We start from the raw sequence: 23435 nt of genomic DNA on the forward strand, positions 1-23435 counted from the left end.
GAAAGTAATTTTACTAAATGATTGTTCAAAATCTGTGTTTAAGGATATGGTGCTTCCCTCCCTGTCCTCAGAGGATTTTTTCTTCATTGTTAAATTAATTTTATTTTTCGCAGACTTTTTGGTGAATACTTTCCTAGTAGTTGTTAGCTGAAACAGAAAAATTTGAGGTAAAAAATCAGTAATTTATTTTAGCGCGATTAATTGGAAGCACTAAATGTCATTTTTTACAAAATAATATCTTGATGATTGAGTGAAACCTAGAAACTTAATAAACCAATCACTAATAAGATTCAAGTAACTAGGAAGAGAGCAAGAGGGAGGCAGCTTACTGAGAATAGTCGAGATCTATAATCCAGGGGGAATTAACGAGAGTCCGTATATCAAGTCAATAAAATGGCCAATGTCCGTTTAATGGTTAATTGCATACAGAACTGGTAGTTGAATGGATAACTTTGACAAAATTAATATTATTTTTTTAATATTATTTTTTTGAAGAAGTATAATAATTTTATACCTGCAATAGGTGAATTTAAACACATTCTTAGCATGTTTAGGATTTTTTGAAAGAACAGGTTTACCTGAACTGGCACAAGAAACACATGTGCACATTTTCAAATGCTGTCAGTGACAGTGAAATATTCTAATGTTTTGTGTAATTAGTGTAGTTTTGTGTTTCTTGTGACAGTTTGGACTCTTTCCCAATCATGTAAGCCTGCTATCCTCTAAAAATCCTAAAAACATAAGACCTTGTACTATGTTACATCCTTGACCTAAAACATTCTAAGCATTATAATTATTTCACAGTACAGGCTCGGCCATAGAATATTGATGGGACTTTCGGTCTCATCAACAAGTGCAATTCACTGTCTTTTACCCGTTCAACAAAATTCACATACAATTCCTGATCTCCAGGTTGGCTGACTAATAAGTTTAGAACATGCCTTTTGTCAATTTTCCTCAATAGGGGAAAATTAGCAGTGCACATTTAGTGGCCGAGTCATCTAAATACTGATTAGCTGGATGGAATTTGAAACCAATCCTAAATGTGAGAACTACAAATTGCAACTCTAAATTACTTGACATTTTAAGTGGCAATGCAATAATCTCACTAAGAATACATTGTTCTTTTTACGCTTTACACTTGTTGTAAACTCCTGTATTGTGAAGTTTTCTTATCGCCATTACAATTACAACTTCAATAATGTAAATTATGTAATAGTTTAGATAAAGATTTATGACAAACTAGCTTTCATTAGTCTTTGTACTTTGTGCATTGTAAGATGCAGTGAATAAAGAATTTGAATTTGAATTATGCCTATCAGAATTTTAGCTTGCCAACAAATACAAAATATGTAATAAAATCTTAAAAGAGACTACTTAACTCCTCATTAAGTTGATAACGACTTTATGGGTTTATGGGGGGGGGGGGGAATTTCCACAACTAGATATACCTTCCTCCAAAAATTTACAGTGCAGCCCTTTAGAAAAGAGGTTGGAGACCCCTGCTGTACGTTACATCCCTAAAATAAGCTTAGTGAATCAGCCTCTTTTGTATCCCCTCTATAGCCCTTGGTATTTAAAAGTTTGATTCTTAAAACAGGGTCTCCTTTCAAACTTGAAATGAGCTTCATCTTTGTTAACGGTCATATTTCCAAATTTTTAGCCACATTGAAAAAGTCAAAGGTCTCAGACCGGGTACAGGAAAAATCAAGCCGGCAAAGTAGCAGACCTAAGGTAAATAGAACAATACACAGTAGAGCAGCTGTGAATATACCTTAGCAATGTTGCTGCAAGTGGTCGACAGCTGCCAGTTCGGTCAAATGCAATTCCAATTCCAGACCTAGTTCATAGATCTATAGCACTAATATAAACTAACTAAAAGTTTTATTTAATCATTTATAGAAAAATTTCCAAAATTGTATGCAAGATTTTTTTGTATATAACAACCATCCATGCAAATATTTATCACCTTTGGTTGATAGATCCTTTAATATATGGCAGGTGACCAGTCAAGTCAACTTTGTCAATGCTGAAGGTCACGTTGTCACCAATGCTCAGATCAGCTCCGTCCCATTCATCGGCAGCAATTGTTGTTGGTCGTGGAATAGTAACATTGAACAATTTATGGACAAGGCACCCAATATGGTCTTCACTCTTTTTGTTCACAATTCCTGAAACAATAGGATTGTTTGAGACCTTGTGTAAATAAACTAACTATCATTGACCACTGCTTGTGAAGAGCAGGCCTATAGGCCCGTAGAAAAACTCCAGGAGGGAAACTCGGTACTTTCCTGTTAAAGGGAACATTCATTATTATCGATGATTTTTTTCGATATATCGATATTAACAAAATGAAACATATCAGCTGACAACTACGATAAATATTGTTCAGTATATGAAACTGTTCTAAAAAAAATAACCTAACATAACTAACCAAACTTGCTGTAACATTTAAAAATTCCGTGTTTAACTTGCCTTTTCTATTATCAAACCCAAACGGAAGTTTTAAATGGTACAGCAAGTTTGGTTGGTTGTGTTAGGTTAGCTTAGAATAGTTTCATTTCTTAATCCATATAGACTATTTTAGCCTAAACAAGATCAGTTAGTTGTTGTTGTCAATTTGTAATAGATCTGATCGGAAAACAAAAATATCGATATATCGAAAAAAATCATCGATAATAATGAATGTTCCCTTTAACAGGAAAGTACCGGAAACTCATTACCTTGGAAGAAAAGGTCTTTTTAAACCAGCAGGATTTGTTTACTTCCAGTAGGGTGATAGTGGTAAACAATCAAAAATGTATCTTTGCATTACCACAAATCCTAGGGGAAAAATTGTATCTGAAAAAATTGCTTTCTTTAGTGATATAGGGAAAAGCTTTTAACTCCTGAGGCTGTTGTATCTAACTGTGGCAATATTCTGTCATCAAGGAATAATACATGACCATATCTCGCCACCGTGGCAACATCCATGATAATTTCTCCCAATTGCAGCCAATTCGGCGAGCACGGCAACATAGTAGGTAATCAATCATTTTCAGTGATTGCAGTTTATTTTTGAATTGAAATGACAACATTAACAACTCTTTGCAGCATAAAACTTTGATTAGGCCTAATGTAGGCACATCATTAGAACTTCATGAAGGTAAACTTGGAGTTATTGAGGCTCGTGAATCATAAACTTTGAGTTTAGATTATTGATCGCAAAATATTACAATTTGACGTATTATGAATGTTAAATAAAGTATTTCAGGTTGCTGGAATTCAATGAAATTATGGAAAATTTGAGATAACAGAAATAGGTTATCGAGGTCCTACTGTATTATAATGCAAGAAGGCCTTAACCACATTGCTGTCATAAAAAAATTATTTGTAATTTTAGGTCATAATGATGCAGTTTACTACTAGATGGCAGTCTTTTATCCACACATTATTCTAGAAAATCTGTAACAGCTGTCCGTCCCTTCAGTCTTCTGGCAATGCAATTTAAATCAACACATTAGGGTTGAATCATATCTATTAACAATCCTTATTAAAAAATACTAGGCCTAACTACTAGGCTACTTAAGTTATAATTCTCACCAGTAAGTATACTTCCAACTTTGGGTTTAAAAACATAAACATCTGCGGTATAGTTGACTGGTATTTCAGGGATTCCTGGGATATCTTCAGCAAGAGTGTACACTTGGATGTTTTTGAAGCTCAAAATAATACCATCCAATCTGAAATAGATGTTAAATTGAAAATGTTTCAAACAAGGTTCTAAATGTGGTTTAAAGGCATTGGTAGGGTTTGGAAACTGTTTATTAACTAAAATGTAGAGTGTGGTTAACACTTTAAGCCATAAGCCTATTTTTTTCTCTGTTAATACTTTTTAGCGAATTTCCCTATAGGGAAGTAGCTATTACCGTAGGTCTCATGGTAAGACTTAGGCCCGGGACCGATTTACTTTTTCATTTTGATGTCCCCAGAGGCCAAAAACACCATTCGTTAAATTTTTTATATATATATATATATATATAGATTTATATATATATGTGTCCGTGAACACGATAACTTGAGTAATTTTTATCCGATTTTGATGAAATTTGGTTTGAAGGTGTAAGACGGGATTAACTTGAATGAGTTCGCGATCCAGCATGATTGGACCATGGGAACAGGGTTTTATGGGGGGTTTTATGGGGTAAAAATTGGGTTTTCTCACTTTTGACCCTCAAAACACAAATTTCCCAATTTTTCTCTAAACCTTCTTAAAGAGCTTAAAAAAACAAACAATTCAGTATATCAAAGTGTTTTTGTACGGTTATTGGTTACGGAGAAAACTAAAAAAATTTTAAATTTAAAATTCCCATGTTATTCTTATGGAGAATATTGTAAAATGTTGTAGTTTGCTTGTTTATGGATATCTTTTGATCAAACTTGGCAAATATATTCATTTTCTACTAAGCAATAATTATTTAACTTAAAATACACACTTTATTAGTTTCCTTGTAGCAGCAAACCTAGGTACTCGTTAAACCTAATGTTATCTAAATAGATCGATTGAAAATCAATTCAGCCAAATGGAAATTCGCTTAGACGGCAGGTTTGCTGCGGCGGGGGTATTAGGTCCTTATAAGGCATAATATGCCTTAAAAGACATATTATGTATTTTATCATATAGGATACCTATGCTATTTATTTCAGCATGAATGTCAATATTAAACTAAAATAAAAGCAAAATAAACTGCCCGTATCATGGGTAAGCTTAAGAGTAACTATGAAATTGTATGGGGAAAATCACAAAAGTTGCAATATAACTTTTGAACCGTAATTTTTACAGCAACAGCTACAAGCGCACACTATGACGGCACGGCACGGACGGTCGGCCGGCAATTTTTAAAAGTTAATAACATTGAATGTAATATGAGTGTGCCCACTACGGCAGAACGGCCGGTCGGCAGCTTCCGCCGTTTGTTAAAAAGTCCGGGAGACAGAACTCTAGGACATTTCCGAGCTGCCGTACCGCCCGGGAGCACTGCTCACGGACCGGGTGGGCTGCATGGGACTTCTGCCATTCTCAACTGGTCTCTGTCAAAGTAGCAGTGTTGTAAACATAGATGTTAGAAAGTTGATTGTTCTCGTTGAGAAATATCCGAAACTGTACAACACGCGACATGCGGAATATTTTAATAAAGTCCGGCGTGAAAATATATGGGCAGAAATAGGATGTATTATGAAACAATCAGGTAGGTTTTACACTTCATCCTCTACAAGACCAGATACAAGGTGTGGAACTCTCCAAAACTTAGTCTTTTCCTGTTTATGGGGTGTATCCAAAATCGTTGCTTCCGCCTTCTTGTCTCCTCTGAGTCATTCCACGTCAAATCACCCGGGTCATGAAACCCAACATCTCAGAATTTGATGAAACTTTGTGAAAATGTTCATTCCTATGCCCTAAGTAAAAATACCAAATATTTTGAAGATACTGCTGATACTTTTTTTATATGAATTTTTTTCAGAAATGCCGTTTTGACCATTTCAGGCCTCGGAATCGACAACCAAATGTAGCATGGGTGACCAAAAAATTTAATTATTCGCAAACCATTTAAGATAACACTTTAAAATTTTTAAGGCAAGTTTCATATGTCTTGAACATACAAAAAAAATATATAGGTCACTCTAGAGTATAATACAAATTTATTAAAATTATTATATATTTAAATTTAATTTTTTCAAATTTGACCGACATGGATTGTGAAAAACGGCTATAACTTTTTTCTCCAACCAGCTAGAACAATTATTGTTTTTGCAGAATTTTCCTCAAACTATGACCTGTTTGAAAATATAAAGATGTTAGTGGTTTTTCTATGTACAGATATTGTAAAAAAGTAGTTTTATTAAAATATTAATTAACGCTAAAAATTTAGTAACATATATCTTGTATCTTAAAAAAAAATACTTACAAGAGTTTTTAGTTATGAAAGCTTAATTTACCTAAGTCCTGTAGTTCTTTGACAATATTAAATTACATTTTTGAAGATTATTTGATATTTCCTTAAACAAATTTAAAGCTAAAAGCTTTTGAGCGGTATACTACCTTGAAATGGTTGTAAGTTGTAACAAAATAGTTCGATGATCCTTTATTATTGGCTTATTTACAACTTGAGTAAATTTTATGACATAAGAGATTACACACATGACATAGTTATTTTGATTTGGGAGAATTTTGAAGTCCTTCCTGACTAGTAGCCATTTGTTCAGGTTTGATTCGGCCAGCTCTAAATCCATGGTTGTAAAGCTGATTTGCTTTTACAGCTCAATGAAGGCTTGCTTTTCGATGTGTGCGTTTTATGGTACCACCAAAACCATCTCAGGTTGACTTACCACTGCTTGTGGCATAAAAGGAGTGCTTAGCATAAATCCCAAAATCATTTTCATGCTCAAAAATATTTTTAAGTTTTTCCTGTTTTTATATTGCTCGGCACATCTATCAGTACAATGTGCACCTTTGTGACTGATGGAAAACTGTAAAACTGGGATTTTGCCTTTGGTACCTTGCTCTTGTGAGAAATACTTCAGATGAAGATGAAGACACTGAACTAGTATTCATGCACCCATATGGTCCTAGTAAATAATTTTACTGGCCAAAAAGAGAAGATTCCTGTTTTATCCCCTTTGTAATATTGTATGTTCAGTTGGTGCTCCACCAACAAGTTTTACAGGTTAGAACTTATTACCTACCTACCATAGTAATCCACTAAGGAGGATAAAAATAGATCCTTAGTCTATGTTACCTATTACTTTACAACTAAGGATTTAGAGCTGGCTGAATCAAACCTGAACCAATGGCATACTAGTCAGGAAGGACAACCATTTGAGTAAATTTTATGACATGCATAGTTATTTTGATTTGGCAGAACTTTGAAGTTATAACCAAATTTTGAAGTTTGAGTTTCGAAGTTTGTAACTAAAGGTTTAAAATCACTGTTTTATTAGTGATAACTTGTATCGTGATGTCTCTTTTGTTAGTGCCGTCCAAAGAAAAATGATGAAATGGCTGATAGACAGTTTTCCATCAGTCACAAAGGTGCACTATTTTATGGATGGATGTGCCGGGCAATATAAAAACAGGAAAAAACTTTAAAATAACTATGTCATGTGTGTTATCTCTCATGTCATAAAATTTACTCAAGCTGTAAATTAGCCAATAATAAAGCAACATTCAACTATTTTGTTACAACCATTTCAAGGTAGTATACCGCTCAAAAGCTTTTAGCTTTAAATTTGTTTAAGGAAATATCAAATAATCTTCAAAAATGTAATTTAATATTGTCAATGAACTACAGGACTTAGGTAAATTAAGCTTTCATAACTAAAAACTCTTGTAAGTATTTTTTTTTAAGATACAAGATATATGTTACTAAATTTTTAGCGTTAATTAATATTTTAATAAAACTATTTTTTACAATATCTGTACATAGAAAAACCACTAACATCTTTATATTTTCAAACAGGTCATAGTTTAAGGAAAATTCTGCAAAAACAATAATTGTTCTAGCTGGTTGGAGAAAAAAGTTATAGCCGTTTTTCACAATCCATGTCGGTCAAATTTGAAAAAATTAAATTTAAATATATAATAATTTTAATATATTTGTATTATACTCTAGAGTGAAGTATACACAGTTATTTTTATGTTTAAGACATATGAAACTTGTCATAAAAATTTGAAAGTGTTATCTTAAACGGTTTGCGAATAATTAAATTTTTTGGTCACCCAGGCCACATTTGGTTGTCGATTCCGAGGCCCAAAATGGTCAAAACGGAGTATCGGAAAAAATTCGTATAAAAAAAGTATCAGCAGTATCTTTGTAATTTTTTGTATTTTTACTTAGGGCATAGGAATGAACATTTTCACAAAGTTTCATCAAATTCTGAGATGGTGGGTTTCATAACCTAAATTTTTTGGGTGATTTGAAGTGGAATGACTCCTCTTCCTCTGCTAAAATTAAACCCACTAGGCCCTATCACCACTTTATCTACATCCATCTTTACTCACAAGTTTTAGCTCACAGACTGTCAACTGTGCTAAATTGCGGATGTGCGGATGTCCCGACCCGTGCCGCCCTAATGCGCGTACCCCCTCTTAAAAATGCCGTCCGTGCCATACCGCCTGTCCGTGTCGTGACGCCATAGTGCGCGCCTAGCTAATGGGAGTTGTACCATTTTGCTTTCAGTTATAAGGAATAGGCCTAAGACGGCAAACATAATTTTAATCAATCTTTCTTTTTTTATGGGTCTTCATAGGAAAATCACATTAGTTACAATAACTTTTGAACTATAGTTTTTTTACTGAGGGCACTGTTTTTTTCTTTTTTTAGTTGAAAGGACTACAGTACAACGTATTAAATTTTAATCAAAATCCTTCAGGCAGTTTTCGTGAAAGATAGTTTTTTGTTATTTTATCGGTTTTTATTGAAAAATAACCGTTGAAAATGAAAGTTAAAAAAAAAAAAATTAAAACCACCTAAAAATACCATGGATTCCTACCCAACCAAATAACTTACTAAATTTCATCAGCTGGATACACACATACACAAACACACCTTAGATATCACTTCGAAAACCACTTTTATTGGGTTCAGGGGGACCCCTTATGGATATATCCACATTCCACCCAAAATTCAAACTCACACGTTTTTTTTTAATTACTGAACAGAAATTATCACAAAAACTCAAAGTCACATAACCTTAGCTGTGGTTTTCCACTGTTTAAATAGTGGCGGCCCTCATCTGGAAAAAAACCCCCGCTAAGTTTTTTAACTACACTTGGGAACAGTTCCGCATAAAACCTGCGGTTCCTATATTATCAGATTAATATTGATATATTATAGGCCTTATTGATTTAGATTCGGTTTGATGTATCACTTCTAACATATTTTTATTTCCAATGTAAACGGTGGTACCGTACAATGTTACAAGCTACAGTATCAATGATGAAGATAAACATGGACAAATATATGCGGCTATGGGTGACTCAGGAGACATATGTAGAAAACATTAAAAACAAGATCCCAGCTTCTGAAAAATTATAAAAAAAATGTACAAGAAATATTAGGCCTAATTAATATTGAACTGTTATGAACAGCTTAGTTACATAAGCTTTTAGTTGAAGTCTTTTAAACTCATCGAAAATTATGACTGTTATTAGATTTAAAATAACTCCGGATAATACAGGTACTTGAAAATGCTCGATTTTGAGCAACAAGTACACCAGTTACCCATAAATTACCCTTTTTATAACTCTTTAACTGCCCTTTTCTCCCTAACATTAACCACATTTTATGTCTCCCCAACCAAAAGCCCCAAATTCCCACTGGTGCCATAGTGAGTTAGGGTTTCTATGTATGGCATCATATAGGCTACCTACCTACCTATATTTAGGCCTAGGCCTATCTAACTTATCTATATTATTAATACGCTAGGTTACACATGAAACTATGTAAACAATAAGTTATGGCTTTTTTGTTTTAACCCTCCGAGTGTCCATAGTTTAGGCCTTAATGTCCGCCTATTTTTGGCGCATTTGCAAGGTTTTATTAAAACGGATCTGAGAAGCTTAAAACAATGTTAATTTTACTGTTCTATATACCATTTTGTTTGGAAAATCATGGGCTTCAATATTATACATAAAACATAAAGAACATTTGTTTAAAAAAATTTTTGTAGGTAAAAAAAAATATTTTGGAAAATTAAAAAAAAAAAATAAGTTCGTGCACAATGAAATTGTATAAATTATAGGCCTATAAATATTTGGAAATAGCCACTTTGTTCTAAATTTTATGAGGATTACAAATATATAATAATATAAGGAAGTAGATTTGCAAATAAATAAGTTATGGGCAAAAAACAGATTTCAGTACATAGCGTTTAGCTAAGAATGCATAGCCTAACCATAGCTAGGAATCTGGCTGATAATTTACATCAATATCACTACCTACCTACTTCTTCAGGATCATCAACCAGCCCTTCAAAATCACTTTAATCTTCTTATAATGCACCACATATATCACTACCGGTACTTTTGATTTTTAACACTAAAACAATCCCTGAAAGTTTTTCTTTTTTTAACTTGTATATATGTATATACATTGTTTTATACATTGAACTGTTGTACACGTTGTGAAGAATTTTTTTTTCTTTTGTGCGTGCATAAGAAATGTTTTATTTATTTTTGACGAGACGCAATCTATCCCTATTTTGGGTAAAAGATGAAGAAGGAGTAAGTAAGTAAGTAAGTAAGTAATGATAAACGTAATAAAACACATCAGTCATCGGTCCGAGGTTAACCTAGCTGTTTACAAATACGCACGTCAGCTGTCTGCTACAATATTTTCGGAACTAAAATGAATAGCGCTTAGAGACAGACCTCCGGAGAAAGCTCTGAATCTAACAAAAAGAACGAAACCTAACTCGATCCAGTTCAATCAGATTCAGTCAGTCATAGAGCCTTCGCCGTAAACGATGTTCGTGTGTCGAAAAATCGACAAGTGACACTACACAAAGTGTGTCGTGAGTCGATTTTTCGACAAGTGACGCTCGGAGGGTTAAGATTAAACCCCACATATTATATACCAAAATGTTCGTCTAGGTACGTAGATTTGCAAATTGACCTTACATTTGAGAAAAAGTCCCTTGGGCTCTGCCCCAGTGGTTTTTAAAAAAGTTCCCATGTTAAAATATCCTTATGAAGGAAATAACTTATTTGTTTACATTATGATCAGCTGGATGATTTAATTGCTGTTAATATTTTATTTCAAATTTAAGGAAACAATGCTACAAACTTATTTATTGGCTTGGTTGAAATGAAATGACTATTTGAATTAGTGTTGACGTAAATATTACAATGGAAAAAAGTGAGAAAGCTTGGAAAATGTTGTTTAGTAAATAGAAAACTGAATTAACACTGTGCTGCATTTGAAACAAATAAACACATAGGCCTAACCCTACTTTACATACCCATCGTCATAAGTCGTGATTTCAGAGTCCAAACATTCCTTTACTGATTCCTTGAGATCCGTTAATTGGCAGGGTTTTAAATATAATTTTCGATTACATTTTACACTACGCTTAACGCAGGATTTTTTATCAGCGATCAAATTATTTAATTCACTAACCTGAAATTTCGCGCTTATAGTCACCATGTCGTCACTTTCGCCATAATTTTCTCTTGATTTTTTTCAAACTCATTTCATTTTCACACATCACATCCAGTTCCAGAGTTGTTTATTCTCTTTCGTTACGCAGAGAGTTGTTTTTTGATTGTGGCGTAAAGACAATCATGTAGCTTCGCAGTTAACTCCACATAACTTCCTTGAAGAGGCTATGCAATATGCATTGATTATATTATGATTATATGCATAGCCTCTTTATCTTTGTCTAATTTTGTGATTCATGATAATCATAGATTTATTAGTCCTAACCGCGAAGTAATTATTTTCTTTAAATATTTTTTATTTATTTTATCTTCTAACGGTCGATAACCAGTTGACGATGAACATACAAAAATGGCATAGCCTACTCTAACTTATTTTTACTTTCTCTTCCTATAACATCTTAGTATCCTGTAGTCCGATTATGATTGAAATTTTGTATGTAGCCTAGGTTCTAAGCCATGGTATCTCCAAACGTTTAATTTTTTTGAAATTTTAATTTTTAATGGGGTTTCCCCGTAAAAATACATAAATTAGCAAAGAAATTAAATTTTCTAAAAAAGGATTTTGGTAAAACCATGTAAAACTTTAGTATGTTATAGCCCTTTATATTCTGAATAAAATTGTACAAATCCCATTTCTGTAAAAAAAGAATACAGTCCAAAAGTTATTGTAATTTATGCTATTTTCCCATTTAACCCATAAAATAACGGAAAATTGGATTTTCAAGAAACCAACAAACAAGGATCTTAATATAAAAGTTTTTCACCAGATTTGCTGTTACTCTATGTGAATTTCAGTTAGAGTATATTACTATGAACCGTCGTATCTATTCCATTCCTCTTTCTACTGTGCTTTATTACTCCCGTGATGTCTGTTTGTAACTGTTTATTTTGTTTTTACTACAGACAGATTTGATTACAGTTTTTGTGTATCCTAGTTTTGTTTTTGTAAAAATTTGAAATTGATACTGTAATTTGTTTATTTCTTAAGTTAGTTGGTTACTTGCCTTCTTGAGAAATATGGAAGATGAAGATGAAATTGATGTTTTAGGAGAATTCAACCTAGAAAATATTCTAACAAATAATGAACAAATGTAAGACAAGTTATGCATCCTCTTACTTATTCATGTTTGTGTCTAAGATAGGGCCTAGAACTAATAAGAGTTTTCCACTACATAAGTTAATAAGGCTTATCCAATCCATCATACCTGGTGAGACAAAGAAGGCTAATCTGTTTTACTCGAACCAAACCATTTAGGCTATCTCAGCCTGGCCTAGTCCTATTTAAGATTTAAGTTATGTCTGTTGACTTCCGTTCAGTTACGATTAGGCCTTATGCGATCTCATAAATTGATTTATCAAGTTAAACATTACCGGTATATCAAGTCGACCCGATATTTATTAGGCCTGAATATGAAATCAGACTTTGCATATTGTAGCCAAAGCCTAAGTTATCCTTTAGTTAAGGGAAAATGTTCGACGAGCCAAGGACATTGGACATTGTTGGGTTTAAATACAAGATCCCCAATAAAGAATCGAGGTGTATTACAGCATTTACCCTATGATTACCGTGTATTATTAAGTTTTAAGTTTATATTTTCCTCAATGTTATGCCTACTAAAATCTGTGATTTTAAGTTCATAGGCTATTTGAGAAAAGAAAACTAGCCTAGTTATAAGATCATGGACTTTTCCCTTAAGTTCATAATTGAGAAAAGATAAAGGTTATTTTAGTTAAAGGTCATGGACTTTTCCTACGCTAACATAGGCCTAAGTGTTATAACTACATTTTGATAAGTTTCGGAAGGTAAGGATATTCCTTTTGTTTTCAAGTGATTAGGCCTACAGTAGGCCCCAATTTAAAAATAACTTAAATCTAAAATGGTGACCATACGAATGTAGGTATTTTAAGCCAAGCTATGAATGGAGAGTGAACGATGAGTAGCGCGCGATCTTGTAGTCTTGTTAGTGACTAAGGCCGACATGTTACTTAGACACAGCTGTTAATTAATAGCCCATACAGCAAATGGCAACTAAGGGGCCTAAAGCTCATAAGAAGTGGAATCAGAACCACAGTTTTGCCTTATTACATATTACATGTACATTCAAGCCGTAGGCCTCTTGGTCTTCTTCCTGTGAGTCACCATGGAGGCAAAAAACAGCAGCCGACATAAGCCCCATGTCTAGAGAAGGTCCCCCATTTCTGGATCACTGACACCCGGCAACCCCTTGTACTAATTAGTTTGGTTTGTGTGGCTTGTTCGAGTAGTAAGTTAGTTACTGCGAGTGTGTTGTGGTTTTTCCAGCTACCATCTGGAGGATTTGGAGTAAGAAGTTTTGGTTTTAGTTTCATTTTGTTTATAGTAGTGTTTGGTTTTAGTTTGATAGGCCTATTGTTTTTGTGTATTATTTTTAGGTTATTTAATGAATGTAGGCCTATAACATGTAACCAATGTGGGAAAAAGCCTCTAGGAAGGTTAAGTTAGATAGGATGGGTTAATAACTGTAGACTAATATTTATCACTTGAAAATGTGAGGAGTATCCTCAACTCTCTAAACATAGTGTGTAGTTAAACTCGTAAGTTAGCGTAGGAAAAATCAATGAACTAAAATAAAAATACTGGTACAAAAATTATTCAAATCGGTTTTATTTTTGCAGGTATGTAAATAATTAGAGTAGGCCTAACTAATTTAAAAGTCTCCTACAGCACGGTATATATATACTTTCTTTGCATCTTTGCCTATAAATTAAAACAACAACCATAGAGTATTAGCTTGATCTTAGTAACACAAGGCTTAGTTTGACTTAGCGTAATTCAATTTTACCCTTACTATTTTATTTAAACAATTGTTTGAGTTACCAGTAATTATTAAGATATTTTAGGCTAATTATTGTTTCAACTTTTCCAGAACATCGTGTTATGATGGGGAACATCAGTTGGGTCTTAACTGTGATTCTTCATGGATGCTGGATTCAACTCAGTCGTGTTGGTATAACAGCAAGTCTGAGCCTCAGCCTTCCTTGGAAGAGTTCCCATCAACATTCAATGCTCCAGAATTAACAGACAGTAATGCTTGGTCTGAAAAGGAGAAATATTTATTGGAAAAAGGCTTGGTAAGACTTTTTAAATTTAATATATACTTACATATTTTAGTTGAAAAAGTGCTAATTATTTTTGCAACTTTAACAACTGTTTTAAGTCGTTTGTTTGCTGATGCGGAATGATTGAAAATCCGGGGATTCTACTGAGCATTGTCTAAGTTTTACATTAAAGTCATTTTTTTAGCATTTTAGAAATAGGTGCTTAAGTAGATTCGAAAAGGTTAGAAAAAGGTGCCATTTAACTGATAAAATCCTTTGCCTGCTAAAATTGCCAAACTGGTCTGAGACTTTAAGAGTAAAAAAATCCCCTTCAACTGATCCCAGATTATAGTGACTTATTATTAGGTAGGCCTATAAAAGTTTCTTAACTTGAAGTTAACTGTGCTAGTCCTTTTTAGCGAATTTCCCATATAGGGAATAAGCTAGTACCGTAGTACTCATGGTAAGACCTGGACGCGGGACCGATTTTTTTTTTTGTTTTGAGGGCCCTAGAGGCCAAAAACACCATCCGTTCAAATTCAAATATATATATATATATATATATATATATATGTCCGTTAGCACGATAACTCGAGCAAAAATGATCCGATTTCGATGAAATTTGGTACAAACGTGTAAACCTACGTTTATTCTAACGAGTTCGCGATCCAGCATGATCGGACCATGGGTACGGGGGTTTATGGGGGGTTTTATGGGGTAAAAATAGGGTTTTCCCATTTTTGACCCAAAAAACATAAAATTTAGCAATTTCTTTCCAAACCATTTTATAGGCTAGAGCTTAAAAAAACAAATAATTTAGTATATTGAAGCGTTATTATGCGCCTAATGGTTACGGAGAAAATTCCAAAAAATTGTAAATTTACAATTCCTATGTTATTCTTATGGAGAATAAGTAAACTGTTGTAGTTTGCTTGTTTATGAACATATTTTGATCAAATTCGGAAAGTGTTTTTATTTCTTACTAACTATTAACATAAAAAAAAAAACAGTTTTACCCTCCCTGATGCAGCAATCCTAAGTACTTGTTAAACTAATTCTAGCCTATTTAAATTGGGAATAAATGCTATATTTTTAAGTAGACATTTCAGTGTAAATCCATTAAGTCAAATGGAAATTCACTTAGTCTGCAGGTTTGCTGTGGCGGGGGTATTCTGTACCCCCTACATGAAAAATATATTCTGATATGTAAGTTAAAGGTTGCAATAACGATAGCTCTAACTTTTAAAAATAAGACATGAATTTTGAATAGGGCAGTACTTACTTTAATGGTGCTCTGTTTCAGGAGCTATTTGGAAGGAGTTATTCCCGTTTATCTCAGTATATAGGGACAAAAAGCTCAAGCCAAGTGAAGTCTTACATGTCTCATCAGAAGTCACTCGGATTGGGTTGGATTGGCAAGAATTCTGTGTCGTCGTCTACCGTTGGGGTTGACGGGATGGATTTCAACTTTACGGAAATAATCCATGATATAGAAATACCTGCATCAATGGAGGAAGTAAGTCAAAAGTGCTTTTAAAGGATCAAAATTATACTCTATTCTCAAATGCACAAGCCATAAATGGGATGACATTGTTGGACTTAAGGACATAAAGTATAAGTAGAACAAACAAAACATCATTATAAATAGAAATCTTTTATTTTGAAGAGACAGAGACACAAAAATAATTTTTGAGAATTGTCTTTTAATTTTTAAGACACACGAATCACTTAACTTAATCTAATCAAATCTTTATTTTATGAGAAGAGTCGAAACTCAAGTGCACATCATATAGGCCCACTCAAATAGGTATGTACATGTTTAATGGGAAGAATACCTGTACATTTTGATCACAAAGACAACAATATAACCAAACAACAACCAGCATTATGAGTTAGCGTTTAAAAAAGAGTGGTACAGCACATTTATCTTCACTGTTGATGTATAGACACTAGATTGTGATTGATCCTACATATGAATTAATAATGTTGGACTATCATGATTCTACTGTAGTACTGTAGTTGAAATTTTCATGATATTAACGTAAATAGAGATTTTATTTTGCAAAGTACACTTCCTGTAAAACATAATAGCTTCAAGCCTAGGCTTTTCCACTTTCTTATGAAGACCCATTGTTAAAAAATAGGTAATAACCATAACGTTTTGGTAAACTAAACTGTATTCTGGTATGATACACAAATTATATTAAATGATACATACAAGGTTAGCGTTTAAAATGTTGGTTTGTACTTATGGTTGATTAGTTATAAACTGTTAACTCACCAAGAATGTGCTGCTAATTTGTCTTTTTTTGGTTGTATGATGGAGTTTTTGTTAATTTCTTCAAGGTAATCGCAGTTGTCAGTACTGCTCAGCCAACTGTAATCCTTCCAAATTCCAACCGAGAATCAAGCTCAACGTCAAATTCCTCCTTAATCAGGTAAACTGAATCATAAGTGATGTGATAAAATAAAATGATTACCGGTACCTTATCCAACCACAGTTGGTGGTATGAAGACTAGTTCCGTTCATTAGAACTTCATCAGGTCATTTTGTATGCAACCACATCATCAATGCACTAATATATTGTGGTATGTCAATAGATTCTTTAAAAAACTGTCACAATCACAATTATTAAAACTTGTAAGATAGTTAAAATGGAATAAAAATTGAAAAAAAACCTGATTAAAACTGTACAGGCTGTCCAGCAATGTCTTATCACTGCCACAGACTAAATAAAACTGACTGAATCATGACATTTCTTCTTCTCTCCAGTGCCACATGTATTTCAGTTTGTTTTGTTATTCTTATTTTTACTTCTTTGATTTGTAACTTGTTAATATATGTATCAAATATAATGTTTGACTGGAAAGAAGTCTGATAATTTAAAATGTTACATGGTTCGAGTTTTTTAGCTTTGTAGACTGGTGAATTCTTCTTTGACTTGAAACTGGTGAAATCTTGAAATTTTTTGTTAATACTTAATCTATTTCCATGTTCTTATCAATAGATGCATGGTTGTGTGATTCTGATGACAAAATGTATTTGTTTACAGGAAAAAGTGTCGTAGGAGAAAACATTCTAAATCTTGTTCGAAAAGAAGTCAAGCTCCTGTTTCTGACTTCAAGGATGTTGCCCGAGTATACAAAGCTGAAGACATCAAGGACGTGTTAACTGGCAATAAGGAGCAGGATTCAATAGTCTTACCTACGGGAGAACAAGTGGTCAGTGTGAATGTTAAATTCCTTCCCTATGCATACAAGTGTATTACAGTATAGTGGTTTCTATATCGCCTTTACCTCCCTTTTCTAATTTATATTCAAACTAGCAGGGTACCCGTCCTTCGTACGGGGTTGGGATATAAGTATAAAATGCTTATTGCAGTTATACTCAAGCTTTGCGTTTGCATTGAGAAAGGACACAGTTTGATAAAATTTGCTTCTTTAAATTTACAGTATTTTTTAGTATTACACATCTACCATAGCCATAATGTTATCCACTTCACCTAAACAATAGAGAAAAATAAATTATCAAAAAATCGCAAAATATCACAAAATATTCATGAAAATAAAAACAAACATAACTGTAAACAATCCTACTTTGACAGTTAGTTCTCATTGCGTATCACAGTTTTTTGTTGCTGCTTAGTTTGCTATTTGCAAATTTGCTGTTTTCATAAATGCAAAAAAATATAGTGCTGCACCCTGTTGGTAAATCTTATAACTTTTAATGCTTTTGCTTATCATAGAACCAACTTTTTTAGAACAGCTGACTAAATTCTTTAATTCCCTTTAAATATTAATACTCATAAGGTTAACATGGGACACTACAGAGCCACTGGGATTTTTGAGATAAGAATATGACTATATGTTAATCGGTAATATACGCTATCATCATGCCAAATTTCAGCCAAATCCGTCCAGTAGTTAAAGCGTGATTGAACTTCAAACAAACAAACACACAAACTTTCACATTTATAATATTAGTAAGATATTGATTTATTTACTCATAGTAGGGCAAACAAAACCAGTCAGCAAAAGCTGATATTCAGATAATGGTTGTGTAAGTCTGAAAATCTCTGTTCATATGTCCCAGCATACTGGGTTATAATCTTGCTAATCACCTATGGCTGTTTATTTCTTGTCACTCCTTAGCGGAGCACAGGGCCTTTACGATTCCACTAACAGCGCCAACGGACACGATTAGCAGCCAATGCCTTTACTTCTCTCCAACTCTTTCCCGCCTCTCTGATTTCGCTTTAATTGATTGATTTCCTCCTCCATATTTTTCTCGGTCTTCCTCTCTTCCTTTCTGGGTATTCCAGCTCAAAGCCTGTTTATCTATGGTGTCTTGATCCTTGCGCAGGGTGTGTCCTATCCATTGCCACTTCCGTTTTTTTAATTTGTAGATCTATGGGTTTCTCTTTGGTGGCTGTCCACAAGTCTTTATTAGAGATTGCGTCTAGCCAATGGATTCTTAAAATTCTTCGTAAGCACCGGTTCACAAATACCTGGTAGACAACATGAAAGTTTGTGATTGCTAGAGAAACTTTCCATGTTTTACACCCATAAAGTAAAACTGACTTTACGTTGGTGTTAAATATTCTTAACTTTGTTCTGGTTGATACATCTTTAGCTCTCCAAACTGGGTATAGTTGAACAAATGTAGCATTTGCCTTCTTGGTTCGGGCCACTACATCATCATCCGCCCCTCCATTTTTTGTCAACACACTTCCTAAATATGTAAAAGAATCCACTTCCTCTATCTCTTCTCCAGCCATTTTAAACATATTGTTATTTACTGGATTAATCCTCATTGATTTTGTCTTTTGGACATTCACTTTCAACCCGGTTGCTTTCTCTTCTTTTTCAAGATCTGCAAGTTTTTCTTCCATATCTTTGAATCTGTGATATAAGAAGCAGATGTCATCTGCAAATGCAAGCTCTTTTCTGGTGTAGACCCCAGGAAATACCCTTTCCTTGTCTCCTACTTATGTTCCCCAATACCTGGTCCAACACAACCAAAAAGAGGGTTGGTGACAAGACACAACCTTGCCTCACCCCTAGCTTTACCTCTATCGGGGTAGGTACTGAAATGTCCATTGTGTATTATTTTTCAACTGTAGTTCTTGTACATTTCGTTCATTAGATTAACTTAATTTTTTTTTTTAGGAATTCCTAATCTTGTCAATCCTCTCCATATTTGATCTCTTCTGAAAGAGTCAAATGCTTTCATAAATTCTTCAGCTCTGAAGTACTAAATAAATGTTGTTTGCCTAAATCTGTTCAAAGAAATTGTGATGCGAAATTTTAACTTAAACGGTGTACAGGTCAGCATTATTAATTTTAAATTAGCAAAGTATATCCTAATTTAATATCATAGTGGAATATACATTTCTGCAACTGGTAGAGCTAATTAAAAATAAGAAAAAAAACTGCCCGTTGCATCACTGACATACTGGATAATACATTTTTTTAAAGACCATTGTAGTCAAATCATAAAACATGAAAGAATAAAATATTACGCTAATTTAAATAAAGCAACTAAAGTAGAACGAAAAAACCTATGCAGAAGTTTTAATGTATTTTGCTTTACGTTTACACCGACCTATAACTTACCACTTTGTTCATTTTCAGATAAGAATACGTCACGAATCAAATGTCAGCGAAGACGGCGAGGTAGATATTGATGTCAACTCTGAACCTGACACTAAAGAAAGTATTGATATAAAGATTCCTTTAGAGAATAAAAACTCACAACCGCTCACTAAAGAAACTATTGGTCCTGTGGCAGAAAGTTCCGAAGAATTAAAAGAAGAGGTGTTTGAGTTTGAAGAAGACGCAATCATAGATTTTTCCGATATCAAAGATGAGCTTTTCCTGCCTGATGTTGCCACTGAGGTGTCAGTTTTTACAGAGGGTTTTATCGAGAAAAAACCAACGCCAGATGTGGAAACTGACACTCAGGTGTTTAGAGGCAACCTTGTTACGCCAAGTGGGAAAGTTATGACTGTTATTGTCGACGATCTTCCAAACGCTCGTTATAATAATGTGGGAAATGGTAAGTAAAGTTTTCAAGTTTTTTAGATTCGAGTAGGTCATATAAGCTAATTTTATATTTTCTACAGTGGTTAACTGAATGAGACTGGTACATTTCATTGCTGCTGTAATAATTCATACAAGGAGACCCATGAGCAGATATCACATTTTAGTAGAGTTTAATTCTTGTTTTAGAGGCAAAACCCTTAGGCCTAATGATATTTATTTTTACCTTTCAATGATAATGTTTGTTTGATGCAGTTATTAGCCACTAGATAAATAAACCTACTAATTAACAATAAATAATTTTTTTATTGTATATCCATACCATAAAGAGTGATTGAATGGCTCCTGCCAAAAACGTTGTAAGTGCCAAATATTTATTTTCCAGGAAGTAATATTTTGTATAAAAATCTAAACATTTTGAAGGAAAAAAAATTTAAAAAAATATAATATGTTTATGATACTGTCTTTGGTAGGCTGACAAAATTTCATCTAATTGATATGATTAACAGCTGAGTTATTTAAAAAAAAGAAGGTAACACAGAGCAAAAACGTTTGAAACGACAGTCGCTTAAAACGTTCTTGCGCTCCTGTAAATGTGCTTGGGTGGTTGCAACGTTCCTGCATTGAAACACGCCTATGAGTAATATTAAGAAATTATTTTATTAAATGTAACAAAAATGTCGAAGATATAAAAAAGACACACATTGAATGTAATTGACAGTTCCTTAGTAATTAAACTCCAGGAGCTCCTTTGGAATTCATCAACACGAGACTTTATTGTTGAGCTTGAGGTTCACTGGTGGTAATCTCTTCGTAGAATGGCCGGAACTCCTCTGGAATGTAAGGCATCATCGCCATGAGATCCTTTTTTTTTTGCTGGTTGGATGGGAAGAGGTCCTTCATACATTTGATGGAATTGAGTCACTTTTACAGGTGGAAGGTTGAGGTCTCTCCTCCCTCTCATCTTCTTTGCAATGCAGTGGCTTGTCCATGGCTGTAAGATGTTGTGTGAAGATCTAGCCTGTAGTGTTGTTGGATCGTCATCCACAAGTTTGAGCCACACGTATTGGGTGATGCGGAAATCTCCTTTGTGCAAAGACTGTTCGATGATCGAGAAGTCTTTGATGTCTTCAGAAGCCATTAAAACAACTTCGAACTTGGTAGCAGCATTCGCAATAACCTCCACCCATTGATCGGGTACATACACCTTTGCAGACTTTTTCTTCCGCTCAATAAGGGCAAACTCCCTGTCACAGGGCAAAAAACTATGCCCAGTTGTCATGAACTTTTGTTCGATTGTTGTGAAATAGTTGTTCATAACAAGATGTTGCATGAGGGCAATCATTTTCCAGTTATTGTTCTGTCCCACACACCGGTCAGACCACATGATCAAATGGCGTTTTTTGTTTTCATTTAGTGGTTGAAAATTATTAGTTACATACAATAGGATTGCAGAAGCAATTTCTGCTGATCCTCGTTTTCCTTTAGTTTCGTCCCAGAGGCACATTGTAGCTTTTTTCTTACCAAGATTATCAATACAAAAGTTATAGCAAGATAACTGTCTTTGATAGAATATGTTGCCATGGGTCAAAGTAGGACAATAAAGTACTTGCTCAAGGTCAACACAAATGACAATGGTATCGTCAATGTTTTCTTGTGCCATTTTTGTGTCTTCGTCCAATGATTTGTAACCACTGTCAGCTCTCGCATGATGGATTCGGCTTTCATGTTCTAATCGTTTCATCACATTAGGATCGTTTGTGGATCTCATTTTGATGTACAAGCTGTCACACAACTCACAAGTATCTGACCGTGGAAGCCCGAATCTGAGGTTAAATTTAGTATTGAATGTGTCCCTATAATAGTGCAAACCACATTTGATATCAGGGTATTTCTCTTTAAAAAGGATCCACATCTTTTCAATGCTAAGATCAGCATCTAGACACAGTTTTTTACTTTCATGTCTAGAGTAGTGGTTCTCTTGAAGCGGAAAAGCATTTATGTGCTCCATTACAAGGTCTCTTGTAGTGTCTGGGACCCTGTTAGGCCTGTTGGTATGAGATCCACGACCGTCAAACAAAGGTTTGTGAAATTTAAGCTTTTCAATCAACATCTGAACTCTTCGTGGAGTTATTTGGTAGACGTGACAAAGAAATTTTTGACACACCCTGACTGGAGAACCATTATCTTTCAAGAAGTATTTTATGGTACAATGACGCTTAGAAATATCTTGATCTACTCTAGGACGAATCACCTCACCAATCTGCACGCATGATTCAGCTAAATATGTAGTTTGGCCATTGTAGTCTTTTTCATAAAAGTCTTTGAAAAGGGCACGTACGTCTTCAGGTTTGAACTGTCCACAGTTGAACTGGCACTTGCATACTCTTCCCTGTAAACAATGACATACCTGTTAAATTGATACTTATATTAAAAATTTACATTTTGGCTAACATGGTTTACAACGCTTAGCAGTTTTTACTGTGATCAAACAATTTCATAAAGTAAAGTGTTCGATTTATTAGCCGATCCATGAACAGTGATAACAGTGGGGACATTAATTTGTTGTATATAACCTCACCTAACAATACCTAAACTAATAATAAATAACCTTCATGAAATTTTATGTAAGATTTATACACGAATATTGTATGGGATCTACTTTACTTTCATGCTACCAATATAATCATAATAATAAACATATCAAAAATTCAGTAAAGGCAAACTTCAGTGGCACTTGCAACGTTTTTGCACTCACCTCTTTAGGAGGAAGTTTCCCTGGCTTAGGTAGATTTTTGTGTCCCATATATGGTTCCCCAGCGTTCCTACGTCCTTTTTGAACATTTCTCTTCCATTTATCAATATTAATCTTCCGTCTCTTGCTCCTATTTAGTCGATCAACATCAGAGGGAGTAAGCGTAACGCCGCCTGGAGAAGCCATGGTTTGGCACTTACAACGTTTTTGCAGTGAGGCGTCTGGAAATGGCGGGAGTTCGCCAGACCCAGTGCAGCCAACAATTTTTTCTCAACACTAAAATACCCTGCGTTTCATTTGTAATGTTGTTTCAAACGTTTTTGCATGGAAAACGCTGATTTCAATTTTTTGGCGTTTACAACG

The 23435-nt window shown here is 34.1% G+C and overlaps 2 protein-coding genes across 2 annotated transcripts in view; one reads left to right on the plus strand and one right to left on the minus strand.

Annotated features, from left to right (window-relative positions):
• Nucleotides 1-34: 34 nt before the first annotated feature.
• LOC128994847 (DNA-directed RNA polymerase I subunit RPA43) lies at nucleotides 35-11214 on the minus strand. The gene is made up of 4 exons (XM_054419661.1): nucleotides 10999-11214; nucleotides 3583-3722; nucleotides 1970-2171; nucleotides 35-147 (listed from the first exon to the last, which is right to left on the minus strand). The coding sequence occupies exons 1-4, from the start codon at nucleotides 11181-11183 to the stop codon at nucleotides 144-146; spliced, it is 531 nt and encodes a 176-aa protein (XP_054275636.1). The 5' UTR covers nucleotides 11184-11214; the 3' UTR covers nucleotides 35-143.
• A 958-nt stretch (nucleotides 11215-12172) lies between these two features.
• LOC128995539 (uncharacterized) overlaps nucleotides 12173-23435 on the plus strand; it is a 30891-nt gene continuing 19628 nt past the window's right edge. Inside the window, exons 1-6 of the mRNA XM_054420557.1 lie at nucleotides 12173-12288; nucleotides 14104-14308; nucleotides 15579-15791; nucleotides 16622-16713; nucleotides 17329-17497; nucleotides 19910-20333. Of these exons, the coding sequence (XP_054276532.1) occupies nucleotides 12215-12288; nucleotides 14104-14308; nucleotides 15579-15791; nucleotides 16622-16713; nucleotides 17329-17497; nucleotides 19910-20333 (1177 nt within the window). The 5' untranslated portion in view covers nucleotides 12173-12214. The remainder of the gene's footprint in view (nucleotides 12289-14103; nucleotides 14309-15578; nucleotides 15792-16621; nucleotides 16714-17328; nucleotides 17498-19909; nucleotides 20334-23435) is intronic.

Source organism: Macrosteles quadrilineatus, unplaced genomic scaffold, assembly GCF_028750875.1.
Source record: "Macrosteles quadrilineatus isolate MER2022 unplaced genomic scaffold, UCM_ALF_1.0 Scaffold_5__1_contigs__length_97177068, whole genome shotgun sequence".
Lineage (NCBI taxonomy): Eukaryota > Metazoa > Arthropoda > Insecta > Hemiptera > Cicadellidae > Macrosteles > Macrosteles quadrilineatus.